The sequence below is a fragment of the Theileria parva genome (genome assembly GCF_000165365.1).
Source record: "Theileria parva strain Muguga chromosome 4 map unlocalized ctg_529, whole genome shotgun sequence".
In the NCBI taxonomy this organism is placed as follows: Eukaryota; Apicomplexa; class Aconoidasida; order Piroplasmida; family Theileriidae; genus Theileria; species Theileria parva.
This window is the reverse complement of record NW_876246.1, coordinates 1,679,548-1,702,761: the sequence shown is the minus strand read 5'-3', so window position 1 is coordinate 1,702,761 and position 23,214 is coordinate 1,679,548. Positions and strand designations below refer to the sequence as shown.

The 23,214-nt window shown below is 34.4% G+C and overlaps 14 protein-coding genes across 14 annotated transcripts; 7 read left to right on the top strand and 7 right to left on the bottom strand.

Annotated features, from left to right (window-relative positions):
- On the top strand, positions 1 to 2,264 carry TpMuguga_04g00870 (uncharacterized protein; the record flags this gene model as incomplete). The annotated part of the gene is made up of 4 exons (XM_759414.2): positions 1 to 1,992; positions 2,048 to 2,102; positions 2,132 to 2,169; positions 2,199 to 2,264. Exons 1-4 carry the CDS (start codon positions 157 to 159, stop codon positions 2,262 to 2,264), a joined length of 1,995 nt encoding a protein of 664 aa, XP_764507.2. The 5' UTR covers positions 1 to 156.
- Positions 2,265 to 2,298: 34 nt separating this feature from the next.
- On the top strand, positions 2,299 to 3,738 carry TpMuguga_04g00869 (uncharacterized protein; the record flags this gene model as incomplete). The annotated part of the gene is made up of 9 exons (XM_759413.2): positions 2,299 to 2,352; positions 2,394 to 2,525; positions 2,559 to 2,835; positions 2,865 to 2,891; positions 2,923 to 3,021; positions 3,055 to 3,134; positions 3,170 to 3,241; positions 3,274 to 3,390; positions 3,576 to 3,737. The coding sequence occupies 8 exons, from the start codon at positions 2,299 to 2,301 to the stop codon at positions 3,382 to 3,384; spliced, it is 852 nt and encodes a 283-aa protein (XP_764506.1). The 3' UTR covers positions 3,385 to 3,390; positions 3,576 to 3,737.
- Positions 3,739 to 3,763: 25 nt separating this feature from the next.
- TBCD (Tubulin-specific chaperone D) lies at positions 3,764 to 8,536 on the top strand. The gene has a single exon (XM_759412.2). It carries the CDS (start codon positions 3,931 to 3,933, stop codon positions 8,335 to 8,337), a length of 4,407 nt encoding a protein of 1,468 aa, XP_764505.1. The 5' UTR covers positions 3,764 to 3,930; the 3' UTR covers positions 8,338 to 8,536.
- On the bottom strand, positions 8,368 to 9,015 carry TpMuguga_04g00867 (uncharacterized protein). The gene has a single exon (XM_759411.2). It carries the CDS (start codon positions 8,914 to 8,916, stop codon positions 8,398 to 8,400), a length of 519 nt encoding a protein of 172 aa, XP_764504.1. The 5' UTR covers positions 8,917 to 9,015; the 3' UTR covers positions 8,368 to 8,397.
- Positions 9,016 to 9,074: 59 nt separating this feature from the next.
- Positions 9,075 to 13,278, top strand: TpMuguga_04g00866 (uncharacterized protein). The gene is made up of 4 exons (XM_759410.2): positions 9,075 to 9,950; positions 9,982 to 12,723; positions 12,754 to 12,855; positions 12,891 to 13,278. Exons 1-4 carry the CDS (start codon positions 9,606 to 9,608, stop codon positions 13,107 to 13,109), a joined length of 3,408 nt encoding a protein of 1,135 aa, XP_764503.1. The 5' UTR covers positions 9,075 to 9,605; the 3' UTR covers positions 13,110 to 13,278.
- On the bottom strand, positions 13,187 to 14,326 carry rsmE (RNA methyltransferase family protein). Its single transcript, XM_061306162.1, has 3 exons — positions 14,051 to 14,326; positions 13,938 to 14,019; positions 13,187 to 13,906 (listed from the first exon to the last, which is right to left on the bottom strand). Exons 1-3 carry the CDS (start codon positions 14,272 to 14,274, stop codon positions 13,421 to 13,423), a joined length of 792 nt encoding a protein of 263 aa, XP_061161914.1. The 5' UTR covers positions 14,275 to 14,326; the 3' UTR covers positions 13,187 to 13,420.
- On the bottom strand, positions 14,317 to 15,554 carry TpMuguga_04g02415 (uncharacterized protein; the record flags this gene model as incomplete). Its single annotated transcript, XM_759408.2, has 6 exons — positions 14,867 to 15,554; positions 14,754 to 14,834; positions 14,672 to 14,719; positions 14,558 to 14,633; positions 14,443 to 14,522; positions 14,317 to 14,403 (listed from the first exon to the last, which is right to left on the bottom strand). Exons 1-6 carry the CDS (start codon positions 15,233 to 15,235, stop codon positions 14,317 to 14,319), a joined length of 741 nt encoding a protein of 246 aa, XP_764501.2. The 5' UTR covers positions 15,236 to 15,554.
- Positions 15,555 to 15,561: 7 nt separating this feature from the next.
- Positions 15,562 to 16,347, top strand: TpMuguga_04g00863 (uncharacterized protein). The gene has a single exon (XM_759407.2). It carries the CDS (start codon positions 15,690 to 15,692, stop codon positions 16,317 to 16,319), a length of 630 nt encoding a protein of 209 aa, XP_764500.1. The 5' UTR covers positions 15,562 to 15,689; the 3' UTR covers positions 16,320 to 16,347.
- A 158-nt stretch (positions 16,348 to 16,505) lies between these two features.
- Positions 16,506 to 17,186, top strand: TpMuguga_04g00862 (nascent polypeptide associated complex subunit alpha). Its single transcript, XM_759406.2, has one exon. It carries the CDS (start codon positions 16,558 to 16,560, stop codon positions 17,158 to 17,160), a length of 603 nt encoding a protein of 200 aa, XP_764499.1. The 5' UTR covers positions 16,506 to 16,557; the 3' UTR covers positions 17,161 to 17,186.
- Positions 17,183 to 19,290, bottom strand: srp68 (Signal recognition particle subunit SRP68). Its single transcript, XM_061306151.1, has 10 exons — positions 19,114 to 19,290; positions 18,901 to 19,078; positions 18,774 to 18,861; positions 18,619 to 18,735; positions 18,036 to 18,587; positions 17,966 to 18,005; positions 17,850 to 17,936; positions 17,518 to 17,819; positions 17,279 to 17,486; positions 17,183 to 17,248 (listed from the first exon to the last, which is right to left on the bottom strand). The coding sequence occupies exons 1-10, from the start codon at positions 19,205 to 19,207 to the stop codon at positions 17,214 to 17,216; spliced, it is 1,701 nt and encodes a 566-aa protein (XP_061161913.1). The 5' UTR covers positions 19,208 to 19,290; the 3' UTR covers positions 17,183 to 17,213.
- TpMuguga_04g00859 (uncharacterized protein) lies at positions 19,278 to 20,822 on the bottom strand. The gene is made up of 10 exons (XM_061306098.1): positions 20,472 to 20,822; positions 20,313 to 20,437; positions 20,196 to 20,273; positions 20,071 to 20,160; positions 19,947 to 20,041; positions 19,825 to 19,917; positions 19,659 to 19,793; positions 19,556 to 19,624; positions 19,448 to 19,520; positions 19,278 to 19,413 (listed from the first exon to the last, which is right to left on the bottom strand). The coding sequence occupies exons 1-10, from the start codon at positions 20,626 to 20,628 to the stop codon at positions 19,330 to 19,332; spliced, it is 999 nt and encodes a 332-aa protein (XP_061161256.1). The 5' UTR covers positions 20,629 to 20,822; the 3' UTR covers positions 19,278 to 19,329.
- A 261-nt stretch (positions 20,823 to 21,083) lies between these two features.
- Positions 21,084 to 21,911, top strand: TpMuguga_04g00858 (RAP domain protein). The gene has a single exon (XM_759402.2). It carries the CDS (start codon positions 21,172 to 21,174, stop codon positions 21,874 to 21,876), a length of 705 nt encoding a protein of 234 aa, XP_764495.1. The 5' UTR covers positions 21,084 to 21,171; the 3' UTR covers positions 21,877 to 21,911.
- Positions 21,912 to 21,917: 6 nt separating this feature from the next.
- Positions 21,918 to 22,241, bottom strand: TpMuguga_04g00857 (uncharacterized protein; the record flags this gene model as incomplete). The annotated part of the gene is made up of 1 exon (XM_759401.1): positions 21,918 to 22,241. One exon carries the CDS (start codon positions 22,239 to 22,241, stop codon positions 21,918 to 21,920), a length of 324 nt encoding a protein of 107 aa, XP_764494.1.
- A 106-nt stretch (positions 22,242 to 22,347) lies between these two features.
- On the bottom strand, positions 22,348 to 23,100 carry TpMuguga_04g00856 (uncharacterized protein; the record flags this gene model as incomplete). The annotated part of the gene is made up of 1 exon (XM_759400.1): positions 22,348 to 23,100. The coding sequence occupies one exon, from the start codon at positions 23,098 to 23,100 to the stop codon at positions 22,348 to 22,350; it is 753 nt and encodes a 250-aa protein (XP_764493.1).
- Positions 23,101 to 23,214: the final 114 nt, after the last annotated feature.

Here is a 23,214-nt window from a genome sequence, read left to right as displayed (position 1 = left end):
TTATATTTTAGTTATAATACATAAACTATAAATAATGAAATTTATCGGAGATATAGAATCTAAAATTTGTAGAATATTTACTGAAAAAATCCCGATTTAGTGGTATTTGTGGAATTTCACCCAAAGTTCAGATGATCGGACAATTTATGGCCAATAATGACGACGAAAGTCTACACAGTTAACATCTGTAATAAAACAAGTTTTACCCTGCATAGAAATAGCCACAAACTCAGACATGGAACCTGGATAACATGGCTTCCTGAAAGAATCGTTTCCTCCTCAAGCGTATCAATTTCATTCTCAAATAGCAGATCAGGCCACTCTTGCAGGTCAAATTTACAGTATGGAGTTATTTTGGAAGGCCTGTTGCACGTACTTGACGTTAAATTTGTGAAGTCTTCAGAAAATGATGACTTCTCCTGTACCTTTAAGCCACTTGTAAAGCAAAATGAAGTTTTAAGTGATAGTAATTTTAAAATAGTGAGCAATGTACCCACAAGCATATGTAAAATAAACACCCAGGTCATCGATCCGAATAAATCAAGCTTTATAGAAAGCTCTGAAACGATATACATTGTAAATTTAGAAGAGACCAGTGACGGATCCTCGTATATAAGTTCCCTGAGAAACAAACACAATTCTCTTATTTCAACCATAAAGCAAGATTATGAAGATTGGAATGAAAGTTTTTTTACTGGACCTCAACTTGTAAATTTATACAAGCGTATTTCCTTGGACTTCTGTTGGGACTTTAACAGTTCAGATTGGCGTTTTCAACTCAAAAAATCTAACGTTTCTGTTCATGTAAGGATAGTAAATCTGACTAGTAAGGAGATGAAACTGGGTTCAAACGCTCTTGAGATGTTTAAGAATTGCACGTTGGACGAGGGAGTGTGGGTGGAATATCCAAATGAAGATATACCCTCTTTATCAGGAACAGAGTTCGGATGCAAGAGTAATGGATTTCTAGGTGGAACAACGGGAAGATGTGTGTATTCTATACTGGGTGAGTCTGGATGCTTTACGTTCTCATGGGACAGACCATCAATTGGAGCATTTGTGACAAATTGTAAACATTCATTAAATAAATATTCAGTAATGGTTCACACGGAATCCTCAAACCACTCTTCTGTAATATTTCACATAATTGATATGTTCACAATACCACTCAAATTATTAACAGCAAAGGCTGTATCCCCTAAGTATACAACTAAATACCAAGATAATAAATTATCTCCAAAATACATTAGAAGTTCAAGTACAAGCGATCGCAATAATTCTAATGCGGATACTACCTTGGATGAACTGGAAATAACACCGTTTCTTATTAAAAACCAGTCATCACATTACAACAACGACGTTGAGGATTCAGAGGTTAAAGGGAAAGGTTTGACAGAGTTATTGATTAAGAGCCCAAAACACTTTTTTAGCAGTGTTAATTCAAAAAACATTAACTCTCCAATTAACAAAGTTAGCTCAGACTCAAGTATATACATCGAGTGGATGATAGGGAATGAAATCTTTTGTAAATTATTCAAGTTTGATGAGAAAATACACATAAATTCTTCAGTAATATCTGGCATCCCAGATAACAAATCACTAGTTTTTAACTCCTTTCTTTTGAGACTTGATTTGACTCAAATATTTCAAAAACAAAATCACGTAGATAAGTCCAATAACTTAGTATATGACAGTGCAAGTGTTCAAAAGAGACCATATTTAAAAAGTCTGAAACAAAATGAATTCCTGGAATATGTTGTAATGATCTTTCAATGTGTTTGTGACGCATTTCAGCCATTTATAAGCAAATGTATGCTCAAGAAATTTGGGTCAAACTGGCTTAAAATTTGTAAATTACCGACTTGCCATGTATGGAAAAACCACGACGTACTCAGGATAGATTTGGAGGGGATAATTTATATAGTTACGGCCTACTGGATGGATATCTTTGAACAGGTTCTGACTGATACAACACACTTGAATACAATACAGGTACTATTAACGTTTACCCTCCATATATTATAATGAATCTAATGAAATTTATTAGACTGCTTCAATTTACTGGGCAAACCAGGAGTTACATAGGTTTGATTCGAATTATGGTAAGTGTCGTAAAATTTAAGATTTTTAGTCTGGGATCTTTTAGAGGCATCTAAGGCATTACTGAAGGTAAAATCATCCCAATTAATTATTTTCAGAAACTGAAATCTGAAAGCTCTCTAAAACACATCGACTTCATTTCCAACAAACTTATACAGTCATAAATTTAATTTTAATATTGTTATAAATATTTATTACATGTCTACTAATGTCGCGGTTTCCTTATTTCTGCAAAGGTTATTGCACGAAAAGGTAAAAAATTATAAAATTTAGTTTTTTGACGCGATGTTTAGTATATGGAGGATTCTGATGTAGATTCACTCATTCAAGGAGTAATTAGAGGAACGGGACTATCTTTCAGTTCAAAATCGGCATTCATTGAACACACCAACAACCTTTTGTCAGATATAGGATTTATGCTTGTGGTTTGTGTGTATTTATTATAATTTTTTACGTAGAGGGTCAATGTTGCAGGGAAAAAATACTATTCGCTCAAGGATCTAGATTCTTCCAATTTGACCCTAGATATACCTTACAGAACTGACATTTCTGAAAATCCTACCCAAGATGATCCCATGGACGTTGACTTTATGACGCCTGTTAGAAAACTGGGTGTGGAGTTTAATATGAGTCCAGATTCTTCACAAAATATGACATCTTCAGTGTATAAATATCCATCATTATTAAAAATAAACCAGTCAAAATTTACACACTCTGAGCTCATGATCTTCATAGGTAATTTGATTTTTTTGACAAAATTTTAGATTCCATAAATTCAATAATTTCCACTGGTATGATAAATATTATTTAAATGTTATAAAGGCAAACCTTTGCCAATTAAGAGGCAAGAGTCACAAGATTCGTGGTCAAGCATATGTTCCAAAAGATTAATAGTAGAGGAGCCAGCTCAATTAAACTTGAGTAAATTAGTTATAAATAATTATATTAAAATAGTTCAACGTTTTGAAAGGAGAAAATGGCTACAATATTACGAAGATGAGACTAGTATAGCACCAGGAGTTCGATTCTACTTTGTAATTCAAAAATTAGTAATTAACCACAAAATTAGGATCTTTCAAGTTTTTTCGATTTAAATGACGCAAATAAGTGCGAATCTTGCTCCTCGATTATAATATTCAATGTACTCTATGTTTTGATATCAATGGAATTTAGGAATTTTTCTGCCAAGAATGTAGAAATACATTTCACGAGCAATGTGCATCCGTAAACAGTTCAGGCTTTATTACGGATCAAACTAAGTGTTTTTCCTGTTCAGTAACGTGACTATCGGTATGTACAACTTTTATCATTTTCCATGGCTTTAACTAGTATATATAAAAAATAAAACAAAATAATTAACTAATAATTGTTTTTTATACTAGCAATACGATTTTGAATTGCTATACATCATACTATAACTGAACATAAATATTTTTGGAAATTTCCATTTTTTCTTTCACAACAGGTTATTTTAGTAGGAAAAATTTATAGCCAATATTCCTAAATTTAAAAATACTGGATACGACTTAAATGTGTAAAAATTGCGACATTTTAATACTTGTACATTGTAGTACCTTACTAATCATTTTCTTCGATTTCAGTTTGTACTATAGTAAATCTAATATAACTTTGTTTCAGTCTGTATAATATTTATTATTTACATTTTTATTGCTCTATTACTGAATGTACAAATGTTTTGCCGTTTTTTCTCGTGATTCCACTCTCCCTAACTCCATTATTCCGAAATTCGTATTCGAGAGAATATGTTATTACAACTAAAGAAAAACTAAAATACAACATATTTTCGAATTTATTTATTGATATATACAAATGGAAAACGTCCAAAATGACGTTACGTACTTCACCGAACACGATGAAGCGAAACGCATGGTAGAAGAAATATCTTCCCTGTCAATCGAGCTACTTTTTGACGAAAGCAAGTCAGGTTCTGCTTCAAATGATACCAAAGATAACATTCTAGAGAAATTGGTCTCAAATGTTAACAAAATCAGCGACATTGTGGGTAAGTATATGGATATTGAGGTGTTGTTGTATCAGTACATAGAAACACTGATTGGAGATATCTTCGAAATTCTAAAAAGGTTCGTACTTTTACCAAACGCACTCAAGTTCGATATTACAAGGAGAGTAGATTCTAAGAAATCCATTCCCTTGATAACTTTGGAAAAGCTCTGCTTCTACCTGTACATTATCTCTAAATGCGTAGGGGTTAGGCGCCTGATAAACTACGCTCCAAATGACGTATCTTTGTTTGAAAAGATCACGGAAACCATAGAAATGATACAAAACACCAACTCTGGAACCAGTGAAACTGAAATTAGCAAACACGAGGACCACCTCTGGTGTTTGGAATTTATATTCCTATCCTGGGAATCCCTGATGGTTTACACTCCATTTGACTTAAATACGATATGGAAGCACCCATTTGATGAGAAAATAACCTTTCAAACGAGAATTTTGACTTGCTCAATGTACTACCTGAACAAGTCGACAAAGGCCAGAGACGGCGCAGCCATGGTAATATCGAACTTATTCTCAAGGAAAGACGTACTGAATTCTCAAGACTTCCAATATTTCCTCAAGTTTTGCCAAGATATTCTAACTAACCCCCTCTATAACGTTAATTTAAACCAAGAATACAACAAGGACTATTTAGCGGTGACGGGTTCAGCGAACAACGTAAACAATCACCTATCAATTGGTGTCCTAATGGTACTCAAACAGATTATCAAGAGAGTCCAAACCCCTGACTTGATCCCTTATTTGGACATTTTTGAGTTTTGTCTGCTCAATTGCGATGATATTGTTGTTAACGCAGCAACTAAGAAACTCAGGTCCTCGTGTTTGGGTCGTCTAGCTTTGCACCTATTGCCTCCTCAAGAAGATTCTCAAAAATATCGTAGGAAATATAGAACTATTTTCACTAAAAAAAACTCTGAAGAGGATAAAAATGGCCCTCAAAACACAGATTTAACAGACAGAAAGGCCAGTGCATTTGATGCAGCTCGAGTTGAGGTTATGCTGTCAAAAATTCTAGAGACTCTGGTCGACAATGATATTAGAGTTAGGTGGGCATGCGCAAAGTCAGTGGGTAGAATATCATCGAGGCTAACCATTCAAATGAATGAAGAGATTCTTGACCACATTATTGAACTGATTAATTCACAGTTTACCCGTACCCTGAACGGAACCCCAGCTGATGTATTGAATATCAACGGAAACATAATTAGTTGCCTAACATCACCCAAAGTCGTTGTCCAACCATTGAGCGCAGAATGTGAGAGCGTAGTCCACGGAGGATGTTTAGCAATTGCGGAGATTCTGAGAGAAGGCCTGATCCACCCACATATGTTAAACAAGGTTCTGGATACCACTATTTTAACGCTTTCATTCGAAGTGTGGAGAGGAAAAGGCTCAGCAGGAACTGCAGTTAGAGACGCCTCTTGTTTCATTTGCTGGGCAATCGCGAGAACATTCACCAAAGAAATGCTCAGCACTGACCACGTATCCAGGATCAGCATGGAATTGGTAAATGTTAGTCTGTTTGACTCTAGCGTAAACTGCAGAAGAGCGGCTTGTTCAGCATTGCAGGAGCTCGTGGGAAGGTTTGGAACAGTTTCAAAGGGTCTGGAACTCATACAGATTTGTAACTACTTTACGGTTTCTAATCGCAAGAAAGCGTTTGTCGAAGTCTGCCAACAAGTTGCAAGACTTGGTTACTACTCAAACTCGATGTTACAAAATGTTATCAGAACAAAGTTGTTCCACCCAGATATGTCAACAAGAGAACTCTCTTCACTGGCGATATGTAAAATAGTATCAGCAACGCCGCATTTATCACTTTCCTACATTAATAATTATCACACACAAAGTGATAATGGCGACAAATTAAATAACATTAACGACAAGCAAAGTATAGAGTTCACAGTTACATCGTTAATAGACTATCTTCTGGAGAATTTATACACTACATCGACCTCTACAACTCAGGGTGCACTTAGAGCACTGGCAAGGCTGTTATACTTTGTGATTGAGAGAAATATACCCGTGAATTTGATATTGTTTAAGGTTTTGGACGTACCCGTTACCTTCGAGAAGAAAAGGTTATTTCGGAACAAGAGTTCAAACATCATAAGGCAAGCTATTTGTAAACTAATAACAGTGAATTGTAAACTAATGCTGCACATGAATACCTTACCCACGTACAACTACAATGAAAATATGGAAACGTTTAAGAAAATTATCGACTACTATATTGTTATACTGAAGGACAGCTTGAGAAATTTTGCACTAGAGGTCCAGTTGTCTGCAGTGGAGGCATTTGAGCAGCTTTTTATGATTATAAGGGATGCAGACGTGTCGGAAAACCTCTTGAAGTTTTTTACAGATTCACTGTCCTCCAGAAGTGACCACATTTCAGCAAGGAGAGGATACGCTCTTGTTTTCTCCTCGATACCGCTCAGAGTCTTTACTGATATTGACGAGGAAAAGAACAGGTCCAAGATTAATAATGACAATCATACCACTCATTCTGAGCAGAAAAACAGTATTAATGAGATAAATACTGTGAATGAGGTGTTAACTCTGCTCTGCAATGAGATAAAAACCAATGTAAAGTATGAGGAAGTTAAGGATTCAAAGACCAGACAGTTTGCATTGTTGTCAGTTTTATCAATTCTGAACAGAATTAAGGACCATGTTTTGGAAAAGAAGATTTTAGAACAGATCACGGAAACCCTGGTTATGTGTTGTAACGACTATGAAATAGACTCACGAGGCGACGTTGGCTCGTGGGTCAGAGAACTATCATCTGAAGTCATTTGCTACATACTTAATGTGTACCTCTTTAAAAACAACAATTATAGGGGAAATCTGTCCAACACTTTCAAGAACATGGACAAGGAAATGGCAACTAACCTCACAGGTGGTTTGGTAGGACTGGCTCTGGAGAATTTGGAACACGTGAGGTCAAGAAGCACATTTCTTATGTGTCACCTCTTCACAAATAAACTGTCAAAGTTAAACTTCAAGTGGATATGGAATAGGATATTCTACAATATACCTTATGAGCAGATGATATCTACAAATGAAGATTATTGTTCTAGAACCAGGTATGTATCCGCGACTAATTCCACTTCTACACCTTCAACTCGGCTGGATGATGAAACAGAAGAGTGTGATGGGGACAGCGACGCCGACAGAGATGTCGACTATGAAATTGAGAAGTACATTGACAGGAATTATGAAATTGACATGTATATCAACATAGATAACAGACTGTTGGATGGATTCAACATGCTTTTTGACATTTCTAAAAGTCTAATACAAGTGATTTCGGCAACTTATGAAAACAAAACAGAATTTAATTCAGAACATGAACTTGACTATCAAAAATCTCTCCAAAAACAAAAGTACTCAATCGAGAGTAACGGATTGATTCCTGTTAATGACTGTGAAAACCTTCTGGAGTATTCACTCACAAACACCGAAAAATTGAACGTCGTTTTGAGAATACCCGGCTGGTCAGCTGCACCTCTGACATTCAGGACCTTCCTCTGGGTTCTTCTGATACCGTCCTACACCAGAGTTGCATTCAAGTCAATTGTGAAGATAATTGGTGAAAACAACAGGATAGAAGTTAACATTCACGCCAACAATAGTGTTCTGGTTCTGGAGGATGTTTTGATAGAGTTCATTTCACAGAACAAGGACACATTTATATCCTGGGCAAAGAGTGTAAAGTGCTTTGAGATGGTGTTGAGAGATTGCTCCTTGGAACTATACAACCGGGCGATAGCGACAAACGACTCGAAAACTTCCCAGAAACTTGTCAACTCCCTCAAGATTCTGTTCAGCCATCGTCTCGTTGAGGTTCAGGAGTGGTATGAGTTGATCGAAATTATGATCAACGACGCAAAAAGAACCACGAACTACGCCTATCTCAAGAGTATTGTGAGGTGCCTTGAAGTTTTACTGATGTACGAGTCTGAGTCTTTCACAAAGGAAATTCTAAAGACGTTACTGCAACTCCTGGTTCACCAGTATCCGACAATTCGTTCCTACGTCGCTTCGCATCTGACCCTAGCTCTTAGCAGCAGGGAGGATGTTTTGGCGGAAGAGGCCATGGAAATTTTGGATTCCTGCTCTTTCCACGTGGAGGATGAAGATACTATTTTAAAATCAATTAAAAAGCTGAGTACTCTACTGAAGGTTTAATTCGGTCTAAATTATATAAAATACACAGAATACATAAAGTATGTAAAATACATTAAGTTATTACAGTTTATATTCAATTTCATGGTCTAGATCCTCTTCTTCACAGAACGAGTATTTATAATCCCCAACAACATAGTCATCATCGTTGAAAAGATTCTCCATCTCGACTTTTTCGACGTGTGGATGATCGAATTCTTCATGTTTATAGTTATCCTCCCTCAATTCCATGCTCTTTAACTTGGCGCTTAGCTTCTGTTTGGGGCCCACATGGTTCTCAATGCCACTATTCAAGGCTTCTAAGTTGTGAGTGAACATTAGTTCATCTGGGATTAGTGAAGGGTCAGTGAATTCCATAATAGATCCCAGTTCAGCGTCCAAATCACGGTCTTCGTCAATAATTGTGGAGTGTCGACCCAGGTGATCATATTTTCTGAACAGCGGCTTTGGAATAACACCTCCCTTGTAAAATGATTTGTTCCTCCAGCATTCGGTGAGAACCTTATGAAGACTAATGATTTCCAACTCAGTAGAGTCCAGAGGTTTTGAAGGATTAATTACAACATTATCGTCCGCTATCATTAAATCATATTAAAATAAAAATACAAAAATTTATTACTTTTATATTTGAAAGTATAAGATTTAAACAACTGGTTTTGGTAGGCAATTATTATTCCCAATTTCACAAGATTCTTATTCACAAACAGATGTGATTTATTTTTATTTTTTAGTTTATGGGTTTAATTTACAACTTAATTAATTAATTATATCTATAGAGTTTAAAATGACAATAAATAAATGTATTTATGATTAATGTGCAGTCATTTATCAAAAATAATAAAACCTCTGTTTTATTCATCAAAATTGAACGATATAATTAATTTTAGCTGGAAAACAAGGTTACATTCTAACTTTATAAAATTGGAATACGTTAGATTCTACAGTAAATCCTCCGATAGTAACACACAAATTGTGTCAGATACCGAGTTAGACGATTTTTGTGATTTATTAAAACAAGATAAACAAAATTGGTGGTCACTTTATGTTAGAGGAGAAGTACCTGACTACGAACCAAGAAGGAATATGTTCCATAAATTAACATCTGAAGGAGTTGATGTGGAATCTATGGAGCCTTATGAAATAGAGGATTTCACACGTTGGTTATTAATGAGACAGAATCACGGAGACAAATACCCGAAATTCCCATATGATATTACATTAGAACATAAAATTGAAGAATTGCGGAAGAGAATCCCACTAAAAACTCCAAAATGATTAGGAGAATTTACACATGTTTATATAATTCTAATTTAAAAGGTTTAATATTGTTAAGGAAGTTTGCAACAGACTCTAATGTAGTTAAACATGAGGAATTCTTGAAAAACTTTGACACTGGCTTACAAAAAGACGATCCTATTGAGAGTTCAAACTACTCCATAGACTCTATTAAAGATAAATCTAAGGGTTCGAAGGACAGATTTCAAAGTTATCCATTGGCCGAAAATGACATGTACTCTAATAAGCCAGTTTGGATGCAACTTAACGAGATTGAAAATGCATACAAGTTAAAATTCAAATATAAATCAAGAATTGAAGCTCAAAAGAAAATTTCAAAGGTAATTTGTTGTTTATATACTAGATATTTAGGCGAATAAGAGTGTTGAGACTTTGGGAGAACTGGAATCAAATCCGTCACGTTTGGTAGAAATAGACAGTTTTAGGGCAATAAATTCAGAAATAAAGGAAGAGACTAAAACTACACAGGTTTCTAAAACTCCGGATACTCCATTTTCAACCATTAATGATGGTACGCATTTGATTAACGACCTTGATTTGGGAGGAGACGCATACTATGAAAAGGTGGACTTGAAAAACACGGCCGATTCTTCTGAGCTTCCTGATTCAATTAAACCTCAGAACATTTTAAAGGAGGAAAAGTCACTTCTTACCGAAATATTTGGTAATGGTGATGATAATTACATCGATGCGACAAAACCAAGCGCAATAATAGAATCTACAACGAACCTTGAGCCTGAAACATGGCTAAACATGGACCCTAACCACATTTTGATACAGCAAGACCTACTTAAATCAAAGAACACAACACAAGTTTTATCCAGTATCGGAGATAAACTTAAGCAGATGAATGCAGTTAATGTATCAACTGCACTTCATCGTCTGGCGAGGTACACTAACCCGTATAACAGGTATATGGTATGTAACCATGAATCTTTTGGGAAATTGATTTCGCTGGTTGAGGAACACATTCTTAAATTTGATCCCCAGGGTTTGACGAATATTTTTTGGTCAATAATTAAGTTGAAGATAACACCTAAGTGGCTGGACTGTCTGTTGGAACAAATTAACATACATGCTAATAGTTTAAATTTGAGTGAGCTATCAAACTGCCTATTTTGTCTATCTAAACTAACTAAATCAAGTGATTCAAGTCTGGAACTGAGGTTTAAAATACTTAGTCTTGTCCAGGATAAAATAACACAGTTCAAGAGACCGTTGGACCTCACATGTGTATCTACAGCACTGGCACGACTAAATGTTAGGAACCCAGTTATCTTTGGACACATTAGCAGTCAAGTGATATCAAACCTGGAAGAGTTCAAAATCCAGGAGCTTTGCGGGATAGCATGGTCATATGCCTCACTTGGTTTCACTGATCACCTGCTCTTTATGAAAATAAGGCGATTTATAGAATCAAAAGCAGATCAAAACAACATCGGGAACATCATTCACCTGGCCTGGGCACTGTCAAAAATAAAGGAAGCAGACCCTGATTTTTTCCTATACACCGTTTCACCGCTGGTTAGGAGCCACCTGGCAAGTTTAAACTGCAGACAAATGACAACGATAGCATGGGCATACGTTAACGCGGGAGTGGAAGACCTAGATTTGTTTAACGATATAGCTGCAACCCTAATACACCACGTGGATGAGATGACTACTCATGATGTGGCCTCATCAGTAGTAGCTTTTTCCCACATTGAAATTGACAAGTTGCTTTTGAAAAAAATAAAATCAAGAGCTGCCCTAATGCTGAACGAGTTCACACCACTACAACTATCTAAGATAGTGGCTGGATTTGCAGGTTTAGCTGATCAGAACTTTTACAACCAAGTTGCAAAGGTGGTTGACTCAAAACTCCACCTAATGTCACCTGAAAACATGGTTGAAATCCTATTAGGATTCACAAACGCTAATGTTCTCCCATTACAACTATTTACAAAACTACTAAACACAGTTTCGAAGAGTTGCAAGAAAATGTATGCTGAGGATTCTCTTCTCCTATTGGAACTCTTAGGCACACTACAGGGGTCTAATATTAGTCAACAGCTGTCTAAACTCTTTAGTAATTTAGCCCAAAACTTAATAGAACAGATTGATCAGAGAGTTTCAAGGTGGAAATGTTTTGACGTCACTCAAATAACTACTCTTTTTAACTGTTTGAAGTTAGGGGATGGCACTATAGACGTCATGGGCACCATAGTAAAGCAGCTTTCATCTTGCCTTAACAGAGTTTACAGGTCAAGTTTATCACCAGAAAGAAAAAGAGAAATATTCTTAAAGTTCTTGCTCTCAATTAACAATCTTCCCATCAACTCACTGAATGTTTTAAAGACCAGCTTTGCTAAAGATTCTGAACTTATTAAGTCTTTCAACAACTTGATGACTCTGGTTAAGGTTGAACCCGAAGATTCAACATCAATTGAGGAGGCAGTAAAAATGCTCCACTCGTGCACAGTGTTAGGGTACTCAGACCATGTTACCAACTCTTTATTTGATCAAGTTATAGAATGTGAGCCTGAGCACCCAATAGAGGATGCGGAGCTGGGTTCTAAATTAATTTGGAGCTTGGTGGAGTCAAATTTACACATGAAATGGGCACTAGAGAAGATAAAGTATTTTTCAACAAACTATGACTTCGAACCCAATGTCAAGGACCTTGATTCTCTCGTTCGACTGATGTGGTCCTGTGTAGTTGTTTCAGAAGACGGGCATTTGTTGGGCTTGACAAGTCACTTGAGCAAATACGAAAATTTCTTTCCTTCAGAAGTTTTCCTTTCTCAACAAACCGCTCTCCACATTCTCAAATGCATGAATAATCAGAATGTTATATTCAGGGATGTTGAGATGTTGGAGTCACAACAATCTCAGTTAGATAAGGACAGACTCGAGGCTAAAATTGACTCTAAACTTGAGGATAAACTTGGGGTAAAAAACTCACTTGGAGAACTCGAAAAGAAAAGTATGGAAGTTTTAAAGGAGTGGCTTGATTATCAGAGGGAGGACCTTTACGTAAAATCAAATAAGAGCAAAAAGTTGAGGACACCGGAGATGGACCACGACTCGTTCATATCAGAATGTTTAATTAAGGTAAATTTAGATCAGTAGAATATTTTTCAGATTAAAATACCACACAAAACTCTCCACGTTGTTGAGAACATGTATAGAGTTAGTGTTTCGTTCCCGGTAGAGAATCAGCTTCTTGATGTTGTTGGATTCACTGTATTTTTTAAACTTTTTATAAATTTAAATTTTAGGATGTTTTGGTGCCTAAGGGACAGGTTAGATCATCGACTCTGCTTAGACAGAGACAATTACAGATACTGGGATACGGTTTACACCCACTCAGGCTCTCATCTCTTTACGAGTCTTCTAACGGTGAAAAGGCAAAACATTTGATCGCAGAGACAATTTCAAGCTTTAACACTCTGGCTAAGGACCATATTTCCTTTACTAAAATGGCCACTTCAGCCTAATTTACCCATTTAAATGGAAGTTAATTTGTTTAAAGTGAACCTGTACCTACTAAACGAGTAACTAATATATTCATCTAGGGCAACGAATATATTAATTTCTTTTAAGTTTTTAAAAATTGCTTAATATATACGTACCATTTTAGATTTTTCACCTTATATACATTTCAATTAGGAGGACTGTACACTTTTTTTTATTTTTTGTGATTATTCCTTTTGTATTTTTTCATATTTTTTTTGAATCTTTATTTTTATCTACACTGCAGTTAAGAATCTTTTATTTCGTCCTCTTATGAGCGGAGTTTTGGTGTGAATCATCGCTTGGCAGGTTCAAGCCCGTTTCTAAGGGTCGTGTCATTAAGCAACAAGGACATTTGTGACAGAATTGCAGCTGCAGCAACTTCAGTTCTAAGTATCCTGTCAGTAAGTTTAAACTGAACGAATCCCAGCTTCTTATAATATGTCAGTTCGTGATCTAACCAGCCTCCCTCAGGACCAATTGCAACGAGGATGGGACCTTTGACGTGGGTGTTTAACTTGAGAGATCCGAGAGTTTCCTCAGAGTCCGGATGAGCAATTAATTTCATTGCGTAATCCTTTTGTTTACAGGCTCTTTCATACTCTCCCATGCTCAGATACATGTTCACTTCGGGCATGAGGGTACACACACCTTGCTGGAGGCCTAGAATAAGTGACTTGTTTATGCTTTCTTTTGAGAGTTTGTGTGACGCCAAGTAAGACTTTTCCACTCTGGACGAGCAAATGAGGTCTATGTTCCCAACTCCAATGCTTGCCGAATACTAAATGGTTCATAAATTATATTGGGGGTACCTGGAGTAACTTATCTAGGGATTTGGGTCTCGGTATTCCAACTACCAGATCAACCACGGGCTTTTCTATCACGGGTGGAAAGCTAATAAAAAAATAAACGATTTTAAGCTTACAGTCTAAAGTTTTCGGATAATTTTAGTTTAATTGACCACTTGGTGATGCTTTCCACAACTCCGTAGTCTAGAGTTGAGTTTAATATTCCGACTTTTAATAATTTACCAACATGTACCTTTAAAACATTAAGTAGATGGTTAACTGTGTTTTTATCGATGATATCTACGGTCAAAGTGGACTCGGAATCCACAATATCTGAATACCTAAATAGAATCAAGTTCATTTTAAGAAAAATACTTTATACAACACTAATAAAAAAATTAAATTAAACAAGGTTGGGATTATTACACAGAATCCGCTCTCGTTCGTCCTTACACTCCCTAGCAAGGCGTATCAGATATTGAACCCGATTCTGTGTAAAATAAATTTATGTACGAATAATTTCGGTTACCTTTAATTCTGAAAAATAAGCCTCATCGACCTTCAAATAGTGTTTCCAATCTTGTAAAAATAAACAGCCACCGAAACGGTCTGAAGTTGAAGTTTTATTATTCATGTTAGCTTACCTTTAATATGTGTTTTATCAAAACTCCACCAAAATGTTTTGCAAACATCTTGAGACAATTTAGAATCCTTTGAAACCTGTATTTATTAGTTTAATTTAGGGTGATTTTACAAACCTTAACCCAATCAATCATGACAGGAACGTCTTTGGGTGTATTTATTATCTAAAGATAAAACGTTAATTTAATATTATAAAACCTGCTCCAAAACGCTATTAGTTATGAGAAACATCTGATTTTCTGTGAGATAGAGCATTTGCTTCTTGGAATTGTCGTGTTTCTATACAAGATCAATATAAATAATTTCATTACCATTAATGTGTAATTACAAGGACCTGAACTTTCATTTGTTTTTTTGTTGTATTTAATTTTTAAATTTGTACAGTATGGTTTAGAATAGTTAGGGATTATCAAATCAACCCATGGGTATAAGAACTGGTAGTCGTAGTTTGTAACTAACAAATTGTCGTGTTTTTGGTCAATATATTTGTTATCGTTATCATAGTAGCAGTCATTTTTATCTTCCAGCAGTCTTTTAAAAGCGTTTATGTTGTTCAGTTCCATTTGTTTGTGCGATTCACTGTTTAAGCTAGACAGATTAGCTATGTTATTTAGTACTTCATGATCGATTTGTTTTATAGTATTATTAATACTAGGTATCACTTGAGGCTCATTAGACATTTTGTTATTCCGAGGTTTAAATTAATTTCTATTCTAGTTGAATGAATTAAAAGAAGAACTTAATTGTACTGTTCAGAATGGTGTAAATTAGGTTAAAGAAGGACATATAAAAGTTCGAATATCAATTTACTTTACCCTCCTTAGTATAATAAAAATTCTTACCCCTTTCTTAGCTTTCTATAAACTCATTGGTCTTCCACCACAGTAATGAACTTCATTCTCAAATTTTATTATATTCATTCTCTTAAAATTAACAAAATATTTATTTAAAAATATTTATATATTGTTTAAATTTAACATAAATGGATATAGATGTGTGTTTATATCGAATACACCTATTCACTCCAATAGCAACCCTATTTATACCAACATCCATTCATTTCCATTTATCACTGTATATTTTAATTACAGAATACAAAAATGTTATGTATATTTATTTGACGTAATAAAATAAATGTCAAATCAAAGAAAAAAGAATAATCGCAAATACCAATTTGATCCCCTTTCTTACTCATCATTATATCACTTTGTTTCAGACAGCGTCAGAGCACATATAAAGAAAGAACGAGACAAACAGTTCAAAGAAACTGAATGGAAACGTTCATCGAGGCGTGAACTCTTCAATACACTATCTGAAATACAAAAAAATTTTATACCACCCCAAACTTCCAATGAAAATGATCTCAGAGCCTTATCCATTAATAAACAAATAGCTATAAAAACTGAAATAAAATCTACACTGGAATCTCTTCAATCCCTAGTAGAATTTGGTATATACAAATTATCTAAGAAAGATGAACTGTATAACGAGAATGTAAAATCGATTTTAAAGGAGGAAAAGGAAGATAGAAAGAAGTTAGAGGACCTTAGAAAAGTGAGAAAGGCTAAATTTTTGGAAAGAATCTCTAAGGAGTCCAAGCTTGTTTTGGAATCTAGAGAGAAACAGCGGTTGGAAGCTGAACTTGAGAGAAAGAGGTTTAATGATGAGGAATCTAAGGAAGAATCACGTTTTTACTTCCCAAGTGATAGGAAGTTAGTTGATTGTGGGTTACTTCCACCAATTTCTAGGATCACAGCTGCTTAGCTGTGTAATTAATATTTTTCATTTCTCCTCATATTTATTTATATAACGAATTTGAGATTTTTTAAATTTAGTGTTGTTGTTTTATATAATAACTACTGAAAACATTTGACACGTTTATGTAGTTTTTTTACATGATATTCGACATCTCATGCCCCATTTATCACTAATGTGTTTATTTAAAATTAACTTATTTCTGCTCATTACGAACGTTTTAACTTGATAAAAATTTACTTCTAAAATGGCCAAGGGTAGACCTAAAAACAGGAACGCACCTTCTAGAGCCACTGAGGAGGATGTGGTCGATGATCCTTCATCTGAGGGAGAGAGTGATTTGGAAAACGGAGATGTCGACGACACAAGAACTGATCCCATCCATGGAACTGGGAAGACTAAGGTTGGGAAAAATGAGAGGAAGGCCAGAAAAGCTATGAGTAAACTCGGCTTAAAGCAGTATGAAGGCGTATCCAAGATTTACATAAGGAAATCCAAACAGATCTTTTTCGTGATTAACAAGCCTGATGTATTCAAGTTACCAAACTCCGACATATACGTTATTTTTGGTGAGGCTAAGCTCGAGGATGTTGGAGCCAATTCTCAGTCTGAAGCTGCCCAACGTTTGAGCCAATTATCCCTTTCATCCCTCAATAAGGACGAGTCTGGACTAACTCTTCCTTCAACTTTTGAAACTGAGGAGGTTCAGGAGTCAGACTTTGTCCCTCCATCTTCAGATGTTGAACTGGTTGTTCAGCAGGCCGGGTGTAGCAGGGAGAAGGCTGTTCAATCCCTAGTTAAGCACAGAGGTAACATTGTGGAAAGCATAATGGAACTCACAACCATGTAGTAAAAAATAATTTATTAAAATATTTATTTTTGTTTATGTGCTAGTTAATAACTTTAGCTCCAAAGAGATGAAAACATATTCCTCATTCCTGAAGAAAATTTTATTAGATTATTTTTACCTTTAAATCTAGATGCGGTTTCCAGTTCTGGAGGCTGGTAGTATATGAATGCGAGGTCGAACAGTAGTGGCCTGCAGTACACCAGGTCTCTTTCAATACCGAAAATGTCCACTATTTGCTCTTCACCTTCATCTTTTGATAGATTTTTTCGGGCGAACATTACCAGTAACCTCTGGTAAAACTTCTTACAAACGAGATTACACATACTCTAAAAAAATTATTTAAGCTTTAGAACGAACCTGCAGGGTTTTAAAACTGATTAAACATCTCCACAAGAGTCGATTTTTCTGTTTTTTTGGTAGATTAATATCCATCAAAGACCTTGAGTTTGCCCAATTAATGAGCGACATTCCTTCGTTGAATTCTTCCCTTTGGAAACAGTAAATGCTCAGGAGAATCGCGTTTATAGTCCTTACAATCTCCTTTGGTGCCAGAAACACTGAACCAAAATTCTTGTCATCAACGAGATTCGCCAACTGCTGTTTCAACATATTGGCATATCTGACCCCTTCAGTAGAATCGGGTAGTGGTGTCTGGTTATCTAAAAAAGGATAAGGGTCAACAAACATACGGGTGTAAGACAAATCAAACAGGCAAAGCATTTCAAGTATAACGTGCTTCTCCACTTGAAGAAGTGACTTCATTGCGTGCAACGTATCTACGGAATTATAATTTAATCTAACCAACCTTCAAGTTTACGCAAATATTCTTGTCCGGCGGTATTAAGCTGAATCAAATGTGAAAGTTTGAATCTTACCATCAATTCAGAGCAAACGTCATCTACACAGTCGTTGAGGAGAACAGTAACTTCTTCGTAGTTTTTAAGGAGGGCTTCTTTGGTATATTTAGAGGAAATGTGTTCTCTTACAAGCTTTGGGATATCTGTTGAATCGCACAAATCTGTAAACAGAGAGTCAGTTATGGAGAGTTTGTCGATGGAATTTAAAGCATCGAGAATCTTTTGAGGTAATAATTGGGAGTGTAAAGGAATATCTACACCTTTACACTGCACGACAAAGTAATTTTCCTGTGTTTTTTTAACTTGAATTAGTTCTGCATTGCTATCTTCTTTTTGATTTAGGGTTGGAGTTGAGATTGGTTTGCCCATGACCTTCATGTGGAATGTGCACATCTTAATTATCACACTTAAGTGGATAAGTTGTGAATTGTACCACTCACATGAAGGCAAGCCAGATGTTGTTCTTATTTTTTGTTCAACTACTGACGAGTATGAAGTCAAGCAAGAGTGTGCTTCTTCATAATTTCCCTGTTCATACCTTAGTACACCCTCAAAAAAACTATGATACAACTAAATTATTTTAATCAAATCCATTATTTACCTTAGAGGCGCTAATTGTGTTATTATCGGCGAATTTTTTACAATAATCCTGAAGGAGCGAGGAGGTGAGATAAGCTTTTCGGAATTTACGCATATAATAATGCCTTCCACGGTTATTCTGAATTATTGTGAAAAAATTATTTGCAATTTTCTTACTTTTGGAGTAGAAGCTTCACATTTAGATTTCAAATCCATGCCATAGCTCCATGATCGTTCGCACCTCAGAGTGAGAATTTCGAGGTACCTAATAATTAAATTTACAGAAATTCTGAATTACACAAACCTATTATCACTCAAGACTTCAGGAAATACTTCATGGACATATTTATTGGATTTGCCAGGCACTGTTCTAAGCTGTTTTCTTAGCTTGTGTAATTTCCTGGAACAATATTTACGAAAACGGCCGTATTCCTCAAGTTTTATGCCACGTTTAAATCGTATCTCATTAATGTACTCCAAAACTGAAAATATATTGAAAAATTGGTGATATAATTACCTGGAAAATTTAAAAGGCGAGAAATCCCGTTAACCTCGTTGGTTGGAGTTAAATTTCCACTTAAATTTGGAGGAGCAACGTCTCGAGTACCCATGAGATTTTATATTTTAATATTACTAAAAATATCTATATAAACTCATATTAATGTTGTGATAGAATCTCGGGTAAAATATTATTATTCAAGTTTATAAATTATAATCAAAATATTATAAAAATTTATAAGGGAGATTCTATTTTTTTTATTGTTTCTTTCATCAATGCGATTAGTCTTTTTTGTGTATCTTCTCTCTCGTCACACTCCTACGTTTTCATCACAGTAAAAATTTATTCAAACCTTTTTAATTTCATTTTGTAGATTATTCATCTCCTTCTTTAATTGTGTCATCATTTTATCCTTCATATATCTCCTAATTAATATTCAATGACCCAAATCTTATCTTACAACTGTTCATACTCATCTTTGATAAAGTTTGCCAGCGTTATCAGGTCATCAGATGTGTTACTTATTATTCTAAACACATTTTTTACTACTTTATCTTATTTACTTGTCTTCCATTTTACAGATATTTTCATTATTGCTCTCTATTTTTGTCTTGAACTTTGGTAACTCTACTTCAATATATCCCTTAAGGTTTGACATAATGTCTGATTTAACTCTTTGCATATCTGATATTTCATCTCTACACATATTATTATCTCGATAAAACTTGCTTCACTGATTCTATTTGTTGCTTTATAGAGCTCAATATGTTCTTTTCACCCTCCCTCCATTTTTCTTGCTCTTGTGTTAATGAGTGGTGAAACCTATTAAAGATGATTATATTTATACGAACTTTTCACAAATATTATCTATAGCATCTGCTTTTTCATTAATAAGTTCCTCATGCTTTGTATTTATCATTTCAACTGACTTTTCAATCCTCTCAATCTGGTAAATTTATAGTCCTGATAACTAACCTTTTTACTAATTAAATCCATTTTTTTGCCAGAACAAGTTTCTGAATCAGTTATTTTATTTTCCAAATTATTGATTTTCTGATATATGTCCTGAAAATTAATAAAATCATATGATGATTTAACACCTCCAAGATGGAACTTCTCTTTAACTCAACATTAGATTGTATACCATTTAGACTTTTCTCTAGTTTTTGTAGCCTTTCCTAAAGAATTAAAGCAAATTATATAATATTTAAATCTACATGTTTGGTTAAAGGTTTAGTTTTAAATGTATCAGACGGTTTTATTGATGGGCTTATATCGAGTTTGTTTTGATTAAAATCAAAATCTTTTGAGCTTCTAGCTGATTTTATTTGCGATATATAGTCTGAAATTAATTAATTAATGTGATTGTGTTTTACTTTTTAATGAAAATTGGCCTACGTAATCATCCACATCATCTGGAACTTTGGTTTCCAACCTTTCCAAAATACCGCTTCCAAGATTATACAACCCACCAAAGCTTTCATTTCTACTGTACTTTGAATTAGAAGACTTTAAGTCATTCTTAAGATCCATATTATATAATTATCACATGATACGGAAATAGTTAAATATACAATAGCAATGTAAAATAATATACAGGATGATACAAAATCAAAAAATCATCCATTACAAAGATTATCAATAAAATGTGTCCGTTTATTGCTGAAAAAATTTGATATAATTATATCCACACATGTGAAAATTATCAAAGAAAAAACTAGAAAAATAACTAAAACCTTGGAATTATAATAAATAAATAAATATTAATGAATATTTAGAGTGAAAATCAAAATACACTAACGTTCAAGTATAGAAGGATAAAGGAATACCCAAAAACTGACTATTTATTGGAGGTAACTCAGTCGAAAATCAAAATACAAAATAAAATAAATATTAATTAGATGTTATTATTAATGTTTGATTAATATTCTTTTTAAATAATATATAAAAAATCGTTTTTTATTCCCCATTTATACAATTGTTATATGAATATATTCTTTAAAATCGCACTTTGTACACTAAACTTGTATAGTTTTATATTACTATAATTTCCTGTTTTAATTATATTTTTAAATCATGATTCCTAGATTTTTTGGGTCTCTTTGTAAAAATTTTGATACTATTTCACATTTCAGGACTGAACTTATTTACTTAACTAATTATTCTAATTATGGGTTGTTTTTTAACACTCTGAGAAAATTTTCTGGAGATTCTAAAAACACTAGTGACGAATCTGATTTTCCAGATGATAAGAACCCATCTGACCCAAAATGGATGACAAAATCTAGTAAAACTAATAAACAATCGAAGGATTCAAAGGAGAATCGTCCACTTCCTTTTAATTTTGACTCAAATTCAGAGGATTTGACAGAAGAGCAGGTTCTCCAAAAGCAGGAAATTATTAAGGAACTTACCAGAAAGTTGAGTGGTCCTTTGGCAGACGAGAATGGCAAGGTTCCTGTAGGTGATCAAAGACCAATAGCAATCGAGGTTGATGGTCCATCACATTTTTATTCCAATACTACAAAATACACTGCCTATACTAAGCTAAAACATAGATTATTGACTAGAATGGGTTATAAAGTGCTCCATGTACCTTTTTTTGAATGGCGTCGTCTTAGAGGTGCTCGGGAAAGGGAAGAATACATGAGAGCTAAGCTAAAGGAAGAACCTACAGAGTGGTTAGATCCTGAAGATGAAGAATTTTATAATAAAAGGATAGAATCCTTGAACAAGGAGCAGGAGTCAGCCCTAAACTCGGTGAACTTGACCAATAACTAACACATAAAATCATTTTAATATATTTAAAGCTTAAATTCATGTTACTTATGTTCTTTTAAATCATCTTTCTTCCTTTGTACATTATTCGGTGGAGGGAGGTCAGTCTCCAAGTTATATTTGTATTTATCTCCAAAAAAAGCATCTTTCACCAATTCAGGATTCTTTGAGGATAAAGATAGGAGGAATTCTTTTTTTAATAAGAACGACGGGAGGAAATTATACTTTTCCATTATGTGCTGTAATGAAAAGTTTGTATATTTACTTTTTGGTCCTTCAGGTGCTTCATTTCCAAGTGGAGGATATTTATTAGTCCTAAATAACTCCCTCCACCTCAACACACGATTTACTAGATCCCTTGTCGGCATTTTATAAAATTTAAATAAATAAAATATGTAAAATAAGTATAGCCATGGGGTATAACATAAACACTGGACTATATATAAAAGATAAAATATTTTAAAATAAATTAATCTACACATCCCTAAACTTTGGGATCATATTCAACTTTCGTTCCTTAGGAAGCAATCTTCTGCTTTGGGATTCCAATTTTTTGTGTATAGCTTTGTTTGGTCCGTAATTAATTTCAGTTGATTTCAAGGATTCTTCAATTTTCTTCTTATTCATCTCTTTATAAATCTTTTTAACCTTTTTGTCTGAGAAATAATAGGGTTTCTTTCCAGTTAAACTTATTTTATTCTTCTCTTCTTGAACCAGTGACTTCTTCAACTTTCTCAATTCCTCCTTCTTTTGAAGATGAGCGTTCTCACTCTTGTACCTATCCAGTGCTCTTTTGGCTTCATCTAAGTTCGATATATTGAGATGTGAAATTTTCTTCATTGATTCAATTCCTTTCAGGCTTTCCGTCCCAAATTTCTTGTTGATTTTAATTGCCCTCGTAATTTCTTTAACTTCTTCTTTTCTCATTTCTTCCAAAAAGCTATAAGACCTTCTAAACATATCTAGGTTTAGTTTTCCTGAATGTTCACTAAACCTTGGATCCCTCACTAACATTTTGTTACCCTTTCCAGGCTTCTTAGAAAATTTATTGGATCTATATGGGTTGAATGAAACGTTATTTGGCAATTCAACGGGAGTATTACTCCTTTTCTTTTTCTTCTTCTTTGTTTTCTTTTTATTTGGCCATTTGTTCAGGTTATTATTATTTTCAGACGGAGGGTGTTTCGGTTGCTTATCATTGAAAGAATGTTCTGGTGATACATCCATCTTAAAGTTTATAGAATAAAAAAGAATTAAATTGTGTTCATTTTAAAATGGTAATTTAAATTATGTATGAGAGCAAATGATATATAATATTAAATGATTTTAATGGAGGTGAAT

Coding starts and splice junctions, on each gene's coding strand:
- TBCD (XM_759412.2), top strand. CDS start 3,931: ATGGAAAACGTCCAAAATGACGTTACGTACTTCACCGAACACGATGAA.
- TpMuguga_04g00867 (XM_759411.2), bottom strand. CDS start 8,916: ATGATAGCGGACGATAATGTTGTAATTAATCCTTCAAAACCTCTGGAC.
- TpMuguga_04g00866 (XM_759410.2), top strand. CDS start 9,606: ATGATTAGGAGAATTTACACATGTTTATATAATTCTAATTTAAAAGGT. Junction 9,951..9,981: donor CTCAAAAGAAAATTTCAAAG/GTAATTTGTTGT, acceptor CTAGATATTTAG/GCGAATAAGAGTGTTGAGAC. Junction 12,856..12,890: donor TTGATGTTGTTGGATTCACT/GTATTTTTTAAA, acceptor TTTAAATTTTAG/GATGTTTTGGTGCCTAAGGG.
- rsmE (XM_061306162.1), bottom strand. CDS start 14,274: ATGAACTTGATTCTATTTAGGTATTCAGATATTGTGGATTCCGAGTCC. Junction 14,020..14,050: donor TTATCCGAAAACTTTAGACT/GTAAGCTTAAAA, acceptor TTTTTTTATTAG/CTTTCCACCCGTGATAGAAA. Junction 13,907..13,937: donor CCCTAGATAAGTTACTCCAG/GTACCCCCAATA, acceptor TGAACCATTTAG/TATTCGGCAAGCATTGGAGT.
- TpMuguga_04g00863 (XM_759407.2), top strand. CDS start 15,690: ATGTCAAATCAAAGAAAAAAGAATAATCGCAAATACCAATTTGATCCC.
- TpMuguga_04g00862 (XM_759406.2), top strand. CDS start 16,558: ATGGCCAAGGGTAGACCTAAAAACAGGAACGCACCTTCTAGAGCCACT.
- srp68 (XM_061306151.1), bottom strand. CDS start 19,207: ATGGGTACTCGAGACGTTGCTCCTCCAAATTTAAGTGGAAATTTAACT. Junction 17,820..17,849: donor GTTTGATTTGTCTTACACCC/GTATGTTTGTTG, acceptor ATCCTTTTTTAG/ATAACCAGACACCACTACCC. Junction 17,487..17,517: donor TCAGTTTTAAAACCCTGCAG/GTTCGTTCTAAA, acceptor TAATTTTTTTAG/AGTATGTGTAATCTCGTTTG.
- TpMuguga_04g00859 (XM_061306098.1), bottom strand. CDS start 20,628: ATGGATCTTAAGAATGACTTAAAGTCTTCTAATTCAAAGTACAGTAGA. Junction 20,438..20,471: donor AGGCCAATTTTCATTAAAAA/GTAAAACACAAT, acceptor AATTAATTTCAG/ACTATATATCGCAAATAAAA. Junction 20,274..20,312: donor CTAAACCTTTAACCAAACAT/GTAGATTTAAAT, acceptor TTAATTCTTTAG/GAAAGGCTACAAAAACTAGA.
- TpMuguga_04g00858 (XM_759402.2), top strand. CDS start 21,172: ATGATTCCTAGATTTTTTGGGTCTCTTTGTAAAAATTTTGATACTATT.